This window comes from Oncorhynchus nerka, linkage group LG2 (assembly GCF_034236695.1).
Source record: "Oncorhynchus nerka isolate Pitt River linkage group LG2, Oner_Uvic_2.0, whole genome shotgun sequence".
NCBI lineage: Eukaryota > Metazoa > Chordata > Actinopteri > Salmoniformes > Salmonidae > Oncorhynchus > Oncorhynchus nerka.
In genome coordinates, this window is record NC_088397.1 from 5,529,362 (window position 1) to 5,541,436 (window position 12,075).

Here is a 12,075-nt window from a genome sequence, read left to right on the forward strand (position 1 = left end):
CGCCGTGCTGCCTCTTCATACCAGCGCCTCTCCGCTTTCGACCGCCTCCAGTTCTTCTTTGGGGCGTCGATATTCACCAGGCTGTGCCCAGGGTCCTTTTCCGTCCAATATCTCCTCCCAAGTCCAGAAGTCCTCCTTATGATGTTGACATGATCAAACAGATAATTTATTTCACACTGTTTTATCGCTATAACTGTGGGGCTCAAAACAGGTGGCTCACCTGCCCTGAATGATGGGTCTCCACGGAACTTATCTAGAACACTGCAGTCCGTCTGGGTGTTTAACCTTCCAAAGATCCCCCATGTCACCCTGCTCCCCGTACATTCCACTGGCTTCCAGTCGAAGCTCACATCCACTACAAGACAATGGTGTTTACTTACGGTGAAGCAAGAAGAACTGCCCCATCTCTACCTTCAGGCTCAAACCCTGTATCCCAACCCGAGCACTCAGTTCTGCCACCTCTGGTCTCATGGCCGTCCCACTGCTACAGGAGGTCAAGCTCCCTCTCAGCCCAGTCAAAGCACTTCTCTGTCCTACTGTCAGATCTAATATGAAGAACTGAATACAACCATAAGAACCATTCATACTGTCAGATCTAATATGAAGAACTGAATACTAAAGAGAAGAAGAGGTTGACCAGTACATATTCATGTAACTTTATTTTTCATTGGCAGATCAATAAAGTTTGCTTCAATGCAGTTTTCCAAACACATTCATGATCAGTAACTAAAATAACTCATCTAGTTTGAAAGACAATTAATAAACACATGTATTCATTTCATAAGCTGTGTATCATTAAATAAAGTTGTAAAACACCCCCCCAAACTAATGGTGAAAAGTGATCATCACACCATCTCTATCTGATTCATGTTAGGCGTGGAAGGTAGCCTCGTGGTTGGAGCGTTGGGCAAGATCAAATCCCCGAGCTGACAAGGTAAAAATCTGTTGTTCTGCCTCTGAACAAGGTAGTTAACCCACTGTTCCTAGGCCATCATTGTAATTAAGAATGTGTCCTTAACTGACTTGCCTAGTTAAATAAAAGTTCAATAAAAAATTTAAGAAGTATCAACTCACTCCTTTCCACAGAATACTGCAGAGGGACAACCTGGTCTCAAAGCAAAACGTATTATATGTTACAAAAACATCCATTCCACTCCATTAAGCATGTTAGGTTACATGACATTGGCCTACCAATATAAACTGAACTAAAATATAAACAAAACATGTAAAGTATTGGTTCCATGAGCTGAAATAAAAACTTCCAGAGATGTTCCATAGGCACACAAATCTTATTTCTCTCAAATGTTGTGCACAAATTCGTTAATATCCCTGTTAGTGAGCATGTAAGCCTAAATAAAGGCCACACTACGTCACAGATGTCTCAAGTTTAGGGAATGTGCAATTCTCATGATGACTGCAGGAACGTCCACCAGAGCTGCCACCTCTAACGTCCTTCGTCCTGTTAGAGAATTTGGCAGTACATCCAACCGGCCTCACAACTGCAGATCACATGTAACCACGGCAGCCCAGGACCTCTTCACCTGCAGGATTGTCTGGGGGGGCTGAGTAGTATTTCTGTCTGTAATAAAAACCTTTTGTGTGGAAAAACTCATTCTGACTGGCTGGGCCTGGCTCTCAAGTGGGCCTATGCCCTCCCACGTCCGACACATTCCTGAGCCCCTGCCCAGTCATGTGAAATCCATAGATTAGGGCCTCATTTATTTAAAATGACTGATTTCCTTATACGAACCATAAATATTTGAACTTGTTACGTTTAGATTGTTGTTCAGTATAATATGACTTGCAGGACGTATCGTATGTTATTTTACGCATTGCTATTCATACAACATCTTACGAACTTGTAATATGTATGATATGTTACAAATTCCAATTTGTTGTTGCTAACGTTAGCTAGGTTAGGGGTGAGGTGTTAAATGGGTTTAGGGGAAAGGTTAGCTAACATGCTAAGTAGTTGCATGCTAAGCTAACATGCTAACATAGTTCAAAAGTAGTAAGTAGTTGCAAAGTTGCTAATTAGCTGAAATGCTCAAATCCTCCTTGATGAGATTCAAACAAGCAGCCTTTGGCTAGACGTTTGACTTGGGTCTAGCCTTTGAGAGAAACTCACCCAAAAGTCAGAGCAGACGTAAGCAGGCTTCTCTCATGAGTGTGTTCTCTGATTAACTTTTAGCTCAGTTGCTGTTTTGAAGCATTGTACACAGGCAGAGCAGGAGCATGGTTTCTCTCCATGTATACGTTTATGTTTTTTTAAGGTATACAGTCGAGAGAAACTTAAACCACAGTCAGAACAGGAGTAAGCCTTCTCTCCTGTATGTATACGTTCATGTGATTTTAAGTGGGAAAGTTGAGAGAAACTAGTTCTCTCCTGTGTGTGTTGTCTGTTGAACTTTTAGCTCATTTGATGTTTTAAAACATTTTCCACAGTCAGAGCAGGAATAAGGCTTCGCTCCTGTGTGTATACGTTGGTGTGTTTTTAAGGTGCCCAGCTGAGAGAAACTCGCCCCACAGTCAGAGCAGGAGTAAGGCTTCTCTCCTGTATGTATACGTTCATGTGATTGTAAATGGTAAAGTCGAGAGAAACTAGTTCCACAGTTAGAGCAGACGTAAGGCTTCTCTCCTGTGTGTATACGTTGGTGTGTTTTTAAGGTGCCCAGCTGAGAGAAACTAGTTCCACAGTTAGAGCAGACGTAAGGCTTCTCTCCTGTGTGTGTTCTCTGGTGAACTTTTAGCTCATTTGATGTTTTAAAACGTTTTCCACAGTCAGAGCAGGAATAAGGCTTCTCCCCTGTGTGTGTTCTCTGATGAACTTTTAGATGAGTTGATGTTGTGAAGTATTTTCCACAATCAGAGCAGACGTAAGGCTTCTCTCCTGTATGTATACGTTCATGTGTTTTTAAGATGGAAAATTTAGAGAAACTAGTTCCACAGTCAGGGCAGAAGAAAGGCTTTTCTACTGAGTGTGTTCTCTGATGACGTTTTAGCCCAGTTGATGTTTTGAAGCATTTTCCACAGTCAGAGCAGAAGTAAGGCTTCTCACCAGTGTGTATAAGTTGGTGTGTTTTTAAGGTGCCCAGATGAGAGAAACTCGCCCCACAGTCAGAGCAGACGTAAGGCTTCTCTCCTGTGTGTGTTCTCTGGTGAACTTTTACCTCTTTTGATGTTTTAAAACCTTTTCCACAGTCAGAGCAAGAATAAGGCTTCTCTCCTGTGTGTGTTCTCTGATGAACTTTTAGATCAGTTGACGTTGTGAAGTATTTTCCACAGTCAGTGCAGGAGTAAGGCTTCTCTCCTGTGTGTATACGTTGGTGTGTTTTTAAGGTGCCCAGATGAGAGAAACTCGCCCCACAGTCAGAGCAGACGTAAGGCTTTTCACCTGTATGTATACGTTCATGTGATTTTAAGTGGGAAATTTGACAGAAACTAGTTCCACAGTCAGAGCAGACGTAAGGCTTCTCTCCTGTGTGTGTTCTCTGGTGAGCTTTTAGCTCATTTGATGATTTAAAACTTTTTCCACAGTCAGAGCAGGAGTATGGCTTCTCTCCTGTGTGTGTTCTCTGGTGAGCTTTTAGCTCATTTGATGTTTTCAAACATTTTCCACAGTCAGAGCAGGAAGAAGGCTTCTCTCCTGTGTGTATTTTTAGGTGTATTTTTAGCTTTGATAGAAATGGGAAAATCTCTTCACAATGTGGGCAGTGATGAGACCTCTTAGCTCTCTGATCTTCCTGCTGTTGCTCTCTGGATGTAGAGAATGTCTCCAGATGGTCTCCTGTGTGAACAACAAAAGAACCAGTCAGTTGGTGTGATATACATGCCAATCAAATGTATTTTATGAAGCCCTTTTTACATCAGTAGTTGTCACAGTGCTTAACAGAAACCCAACCTAAAATCCCCAAAGAGCAATACATGCAGATGTAGAAGCACAGTGGCCACAAACAACTCCCTCGAAAGCAGGAACCTTGGAAGAAACCGAGAGAGGAACCAGGCTCAGAGCAGTGACCAGTCCTCTTCTGGCCATAACGGGTTACAGGTAGCCTAGTGGTTAGAGCAACTGAAAGGTTGCAAGATCAAATCCCTGAGCTGACAAGGTAAAAATCTGTCGTTCTGCCCCTGAACAAGGCAGTTAACCCACTGTTCCTAGGCCTTCATTGAAAATAAGAATTTGTTCCTAACTGACTTGCCTAGTTAACCTGTTTGGGTGCATGTCCAAACGCTAGTGGGACACCTACGACAACATCTGGTGAAATTGCAGAGCGCGAAATTCAAAATACAAAAATCGTAATATTAAACATTCATGAAAAGACAAGTGTCTGACATCATTTAAAAGCTTCTTGTTAATCCAACTGCGTTGTCAGATTTCAAAACTGCTTTACGGAGAGAGCATACCATGCGATTATCAGCATCCCACAGACGTCACAGGCGTCACAAAATCACAGACAGCATTTAAAAAATCACTTACCTCTGAAGATCTTCTTCTGATTGCAATCCCAAGGGTCCCAGCTACACAATGAATGGTCGTTTAGATGGCACGCTTGATTCAGTAATTCACTCGTTCAACATGCACAAACTAATCCAAAAAGTTACCAGTAAAGTTTGTCCAAACAAGTCAAACAATGTTTTTAATTAATCCTCAAGTATTCTAATATCTAAATAAACAATATTTAAGATGGAGAATAGTGTGTTTAATAGCGAAGATAAATAACGAAGAGCGCACTCTCGTTGATGCGCGCAACATGACTACTTTTCTAAAGGGGGACACCTTGGAAAAACTACAAATACTTGTTCATTTTTCAAAAAACAAGCCTGAAACCCTTTCTAAAGACTGTTGACATCTAGTGGAAGCCATAGGAACTGCAATCTGGGTCCTATCGATTTGCATATCCCATAGGCAAGCATTGAAAAAACCTGTGACTGTTTTTGCCTGACATATCAGTCCTGTTATACTCACAGACTGTTACGGTTTTCTTCCGTCGAAGGAGAGTCGGACCAAAATGCAGCGTGGTTAGTTCGATACATCTTTAATGAAGAAAAAACACGAACAATACAAAAACAACAAACGGAATGTGAAAACCTATACAGCCTATCTGGTGACAACTAACACAGAGACAGGAACAATCACCCACGAAATACTCAAAGAATATGGCTGCCTAAATATGGTTCCCAATCAGAGACAACGATAATCACCTAACTCTGATTGAGAACCGCCTCAGGCAGCCATAGACTATGCTAGACACCCCACAAAAACCCCATGACAAAAACGCACCACAATAACCCATGTCACACCCTGGCCTGACCAAATAAATTAAGACAAACATACATTACTTCGACCAGGGCGTGACAGAACAACCCCCCCCCTAAGGTGCGGACTCCCGGACGCACATCAAAACAATAGGGAGGGTCCGGGTGGGCGTCTGTCCATGGTGGCGGCTCCGGCTCGGGGCGTGGAACCCACTCCATCAATGTCTTAGTTCCTCCCCCTCGTGTCCTAGGATAGTACACCCTCGCCGCCGACCATGGCCTAGTAGTCCTCACCCAGAACCCCACTGGACTGAGGGGCAGCTCGGGACTGAGGGGAAGCTCGGCACTGAGGGGAAGCTCGGCACTGAGGGGAAGCTCGGCACTGAGGGGAAGCTCGGCACTGAGAGGAAGCTCAGGCAGGTAGTTGGCTCCGGCAGATCCTGGCTGGCTGGCGGATCTGGAAGAGTCTGGTTGACTGGCAGATCTGGAAGAGTCTGGTTGACTGGCAGATCTGGAAGAGTCTGGTTGACTGGCAGATCTGGAAGATCATGGCTGACTGGCGGATCCTGGCTGACTGGCAGCTCTGGCTGCTCCATGCAGACTGGCAGCTCTGGCTGCTCTATGCAGACTGGCAGCTCCATGCAGACTGACAGCTCTGGCTGCTCTATGCAGACTGGCAGCTGTATGCAGACTGGCAGCTCTGGCTGCTCCATGCAAACTGACAGCTCTGGCTGCTCCATGCAGACTGACAGCTCAGGCTGCTCCATGCAGACTGACAGCTCAGGCTGCTTCATGCAGGCTGGCAGCTCTGGCTGCGCTGAACAGGCAGGAGGCTCCGGCAGCGCTGTAGAGGAGGAAGGCCCTGGCTGCGCTAAACAGGCGGGAGACTCCAGCAGCGCTGGAGAGGAGGAAGGCTCTGGCTGCGCTGAACAGGCAGGAGGCTCCGGCAGCGCTGAAGAGGAGGAAGGCTCTGGCTGCGCTAAACAGGCGAGGCGCACTGAAGGCCTGGTGCATGGTGCTGGCACTGGTGGTACTGGACCGAGGACACGCACAGGAAGCCTGGTGCGGGGAGCTGCCACCGGAGGACTGGTGTGTGGAGGTGGCACTGGATAGACCGGACCGTGCAGGCGCACTGGAGCTCTTGAGCACCGAGCCTGCCCAACCTTACCTGGCTCGATGCCCACTCTAGCCCGGCCAATACGAAGAGCTGGTATGTACCGCACCGGGCTATGCACCCACACTGGAGACACCGTGCGCTCCATAGCATAACACGGTGCCTGCCCGGTCTCTTTAGCCCCCCGGTAAGCACAGGCAGCTTGCGCAGGTCTCCTACCTGGCGTAGCCATACTCCCTGTGAGCCGCCCCCCAATACATTTTTGGGGCTGACTCTCGGGCTTCCATCCGCGTCGCCGTGCTGCCTCTTCATACCAGCGCCTCTCCGCTTTCGACCACCTCCAGTTCTTCTTTGGGGCGTCGATATTCACCAGGCTGTGCCCAGGGTCCTTTTCCGTCCAATATCTCCTCCCAAGTCCAGAAGTCCTGTGATCGCTGCTCCTCACGATAAACAGGGGGAGTTGGCTCAGGTCTGAACCCTGACTCTGCCACACTCTCCCTGAGCCCCCCCCCAAGAAATTTTTGGGGCTGACTTTCGGGCTTCCTTGCCAACCGTGTTCCCTCGTATCGTCGGCTCCTCTCTCCGGCTGCCTCTGCTCTCCTAAGTGCCTCCACCTGTTCCCATGGGAGGCGATCTCTTCCAGCCAGTATCTCCTCCCAAGTGTAACAACCCTTGCCATCTAAAACGTCTTCCCATGTCCATTCCTCCTTTCGCTGCTTCTGCTGTCGCTGCCTGTCACCACGCTGCTTGGTCCTGGTGTGGTGGGTGATTCTTTTACAGTTTTCTTCCGTCGAAGGAGAGTCGGACCAAAATGCAGCGTGGTTAGTTCGATACATCTTTAATGAAGAAAAAACAAGAAGAATATAAAAACAACAAAGGGAATGTGAAAACCTTTACAGCCTATCTGGTGACAACTAACACAGAAACAATCACCCATGAAATACTCAAAGAATATGGCTGCCTAAATATGGTTCCCAATCAGAGACAACGATAATCACCTGACTCTGATTGAGAACCGCCTCAGGCAGCCATAGACTATGCTAGACACCCCACAAAAACCCCATGACAAAAACGCACCACAATAACCCATGTCACACCCTGGCCTGACCAAATAAATTAAGACAAACATACATTACTTCGACCAGGGCGTGACACAGACAGTGTTTTCTATCCAATGCGATCAAGTATATGCATATCCTGGGCAGTTTACAGGCAGTTTACTTTGGGCACGTCAGTCATCCAAAATTCCGGGACAATAACAGGTATGCTAAGAAAGTTAAATAACGATTAAAAAATATAAATACACTACCATTAGTGGTGAAATAAATGAATACATTCTCAAGTTTGGGGTCACTTACAAATGTCCATGTTTTTGAAAAAAAGCACAATTTTTGTCCATTCACATAAATGTCAAATTGATCAGAAATACAGTGTTGACATTGTTAATGTTGTAAATGACTATTGTAGCTGGAAACGGCTGAAGATCTCATACAACGCTGTGTTTTACTCCCTTCACAGAACAGCGCAAACTGGCTCTAACCAGAATAGTGTCTCGAAGGCCAGCATCCCGGAGTCGTCTCTTCACTGTTGATATTGAGATTGGTGTTTTGCGGATTCTATTTAATGAAGCTGCCAGTTGAGGACTTGTGAGATGTCTGTTTCTCAAACTAGACACTCTAAAATACTTGTCCTCTTGCCCAGTTGTGCACCGGGGCCTCGCACTCCTCTTTCTATTCTGGTTAGAGACAGTTTCCGCTGTTCTGTGAAGGGAGTAGTACACAGCGTTGTACAAGATCTTCAGTTTCTTGGCAATTTCTCACCTGGAAGAGCCTTCATTTCTCAGAACAAGAATAGACTGACGAGTTTCAGAAGAAAGGTCTTTGTTTCTGGCCATTTTGAGCCTGTAATCGAAGAGACAAATAACCCAGATACTTAACTAGTCTAAAGAAGGACCATTTTATTGCTTCTTTAATCAGCAACACAGTTTTCAGCTTTGCTAACATAATTGCAAAAGGGTTTTGTAATGATCAATTAGCCTTTTAAAATGATAAACTTGGATTAGCTAACACAACCTGCCATTGGATCACAGGAGTGATGGTTGCTGATAATGGGCCTCTGTACACCTATGTAGATATTCCATTTTTTTTAAATCATCCGTTTCCAGCTACAATAGTCATTCTGTGCAGCGCATAACGAGACGTAGGCCTATATCATATTTCTCAAATCCTTTCTCATGCTAAATTCCAGCCGACCATGGAGAAAACAGTAATGCCTAACTACACTGAAAAATATATATAAATATAACATGTAAAGTGTTGGTCCCATGTTTCATGAGCTGAAATAAAATCTCTGAAATTTTCTAACACACAAAAAAAACTTATTTCTCTAAAATTGTGTGCACAAATATGTTTACATCCCTGTTAGTGAGCATTTTCCCTTTACCAAGATAATCCATCCACCTGACAGGTGTGGCATATCAAGAAGCTGATTAAACGGCATAGTCATTACACAGGTGTACCTTGTGCTGGGGACAATAAAGGACACTTTAAAATGTACAGTTTTGTTACACAACACAACGCCACAGATGTCTCAAGTTTTGAGGGAGCGTGCAATTGGCATGCTGACTGCAGGAATGTCAACCAGAGCTGTTGCCAAAGAATTGAATGTTCATTTCTCTACCATAAGCTGCCTCCAACGTCGTATTAGAGTATTTGGCAGTACATCCAACCAGCCTCACAACCGTAGACCACGTGTAACAACGTCAGCCCAGGACCTGAGGTGGTTCTGCCTGCCAAGTGGGTGGGCCTATGGCTGCACCCCTGCCCAGTCATGTGAAATCTACAGGTTAGGGCCTAATTCATTTCAATTGACTGATGTCCTTATTATATATATAAAAACAGCCAAACATGTTCTCTTATTTCTGCGTCACCAAATGTTGAACGAGACAAAAGAGTAGGATAGGTGAGCATCAATCACTAGTTCGGTGCAGCAGACTGCAGGGGTGTAGTGCTGCAAGAGCGATGAGCCGCCACAATGGTGTTTTTTAGTAGTGAGATCAATGTCTTGGACGATCACCTAATGATTAATTAGTAGTCCACATCACCAAATATTATAGCATAACATTACTGTTACAACAAAAACAACACCTCATATCTTAGGAGATTTTAGGATGGTTTGCTGAATCGTCCCAAACTCAACAGCACCATGAGGCAGAATGTGATTTGATTAAAACAAAATACAGGAAGTCTATATAATTTAACACCATCTGCTCTAATTTTCTAACCAAACAGTAATTCAAGAAGATTTAAATGCATATTCCCATGACATTGATTGAGATCAAACGATTGGCATGTAGACGCAGCTTGGTCTTTTCACTGGTGAAACGTGAAGAATTATAATTCAATATTGACATGATGATGCCATGGCCTATTTTGAAATGAGGTATGCCTAACTTGGTGATTGAGGGTATTAAACATGTTCAATGTTCTTGAGACAATGTGTGGGCAAAGGCAGGCGGTACAAGTTTAAATTGTTTTTGCTTCGCTGTGAAGTATTGAGTTGTTCAGGGATGTGTGATGTCAGAATTACAGAATTCAACCTAGCAATAGACTGGTCATAACTTATGGAGGTCTAATATATGAAGTTAACTTATAGATAGAACCAGCTCTTACCATGACTAACAGTTGTCCCAATCTTCTCCTCCTCTTCTTCATCTTTAATGTTGACATTCAGCTCCAGTGTTTGACTGCAGTCTTCCAGCTTCACTGATGCCATCTCTGGATCCTGCAGTGCAAACTGGACTCCACTGTCACAATCAGGACCCATTGACTGTAGGTTTGGACTCAGTGTGGAAGGAGAGTGGCAGGCTGGGTTTGTCCTCACTGTTGATGTTACCGGCCTCAGACTTTATCTGAGTCGGTCTGTAGTAATAAAGACAAACGGACACAAAAGTTATTTTCTTGACAGTTCTGGCACTTTATTCTGTAAAAATATTTTCTCGTTTTTCTTGTTCAATTATCTAATTTCAGTAGATCCGGTAGCTAATCCTTGACAAAACATTCATTCACATTAGACACAAAGTACACATTTTAAATTACACAACATAAGTGCACTTAATCTATAGTAGATTTCCTAAATTCACATAAATGCATAAATGACTCAAAAACCATTTAGTACAAGATCACAGTATGTTTCAGGCAGCACTATGTACTATTTTCCTGAATAACCTTGTCTTCACTGTATTATTTCACTTACAAAAACCAAATGTATTTCCAGTGTCAAGTCAAATTCGAGGACTTTTCAGGCACTAATATTAATTTACTTGAAGCCCCGTGTGAAAACCCTGAATTATAGATAAATATAGAAACAACTGAATGTGTCTGAATATTAGTACACATGTAAAGAACTGATAATCATTACATTCAGCTTCAAAACTGTAGAGCAACTGAAATGTTCTCTCTCTGATGAGGCACTACCTGCACTGAAGTCCGTTGATGCAGACCTCCTATGGTATCATGGAGGTCCACAAACAAACGTTTAAGGTCAATGTCTGTCTAATTCAGTACTAAGAAAATAAACCAAGAAATCCCTATTAACTTCTACCACACCCTCCCCTTCCCCAAAACCCCTCCCACACCCCCCAATAAACTATATCAATAGATCCCTTTCTGTGTTTGCAAACATTGGGGTTTATATCATGCTGAGACAATCCACCCCCAGGTTATCCAGCTTATCAAAAACCATACCGACAGTAACATCTGTTACCCCCAACAACTCTGCTGCAGTTTACAAGATAACTTTAAACCTGCTATTTCTGCTTTACACAATCCAAGATGTTGATAAGCTAACCAATGAATGCTATGAAGTAAATTTGATTCACTATTAAAGCATCCTTTGTCACAGCATATTTATGGGCACAAGATTTCTGAACAGGCCTCGAATCCATGTCAGGACTAGTAGAAAGACCAGTTCTGACAGTAGGTCATCTTACTACGGGACCAGCCATGGAAGCTCCATCAGTCTGACAGTAGGTCCTCTTACTACGGGACCAACCATGGAAGCTCCATCAGTCTGACAGTAGGTTCTCTTACTACGGGACCAGCCATGGAAGATCCATCAGTCTGACAGTAGGTTCTCTTACTACGGGACCAACCATGGAAGCTCCATCAGTCTGACAGTAGGTTCTCTTACTACGGGACCAACCATGGAAGCTCCATCAGTCTGACTGTAGGTCCTCTTACTACAGGACCAACCATGGAAGCTCCATCAGTCTGACAGTAGGTCCTCTTACTACAGGACCAGCCATGGAAGCTCCATCAGTCTGACAGTAGGTCCTCTTACTACGGGACCAGCCATGGAAGCTCCATCAGTCTGACAGTAGGTCCTCTTACTACAGGACCAACCATGGAAGCTACATCAGTCAACAGCTACATGTCCCATTCTTTGGCATGTAAAAATACTGTGATGATTCACCGTTGCTGATCCAGTTTCAACTGTTCTGCCTGCTGTCATGGAACCCTGACCTGTTCACCAGACGTGCTACCTGTCCCAGTCCTGCTGTTTCCAACTTTCTAGAGACAGCAGGAGCAGAAGAGAAACTCTCAATGATCGGCTATGAAAAGCAAACTGACATTTACTCCTGAGGTGCTGACCTGTTGCACCCTCGACAACCACCATTATTAATTGACCATCTATGAACATCTCCA

General features: G+C 44.2%; 1 protein-coding gene and 1 pseudogene across 5 annotated transcripts in view; both read right to left on the reverse strand.

Moving 5' to 3' along the window:
• LOC135572496 (gastrula zinc finger protein XlCGF17.1-like) overlaps window positions 1–471 on the reverse strand; it is a 5,040-nt pseudogene extending 4,569 nt beyond the window's left edge.
• A 169-nt stretch (window positions 472–640) lies between these two features.
• Window positions 641–12,075, reverse strand: part of LOC135573325 (zinc finger protein 585B-like) — an 88,674-nt gene continuing 77,239 nt past the window's right edge. For 3 of the 5 annotated variants that reach the window (XM_065022308.1, XM_065022307.1, XM_065022315.1), the window contains exon 3: window positions 641–3,787. In XM_065022308.1, the coding sequence (XP_064878380.1) occupies window positions 2,376–3,787 (1,412 nt within the window). In that variant the 3' untranslated portion in view covers window positions 641–2,375. Of the gene's footprint in view, window positions 3,788–5,020; window positions 7,207–10,041; window positions 10,291–12,075 lie in introns of those variants that run through there. The other 2 variants (XM_065022302.1, XM_065022318.1) reach the window with 2 other exon arrangements.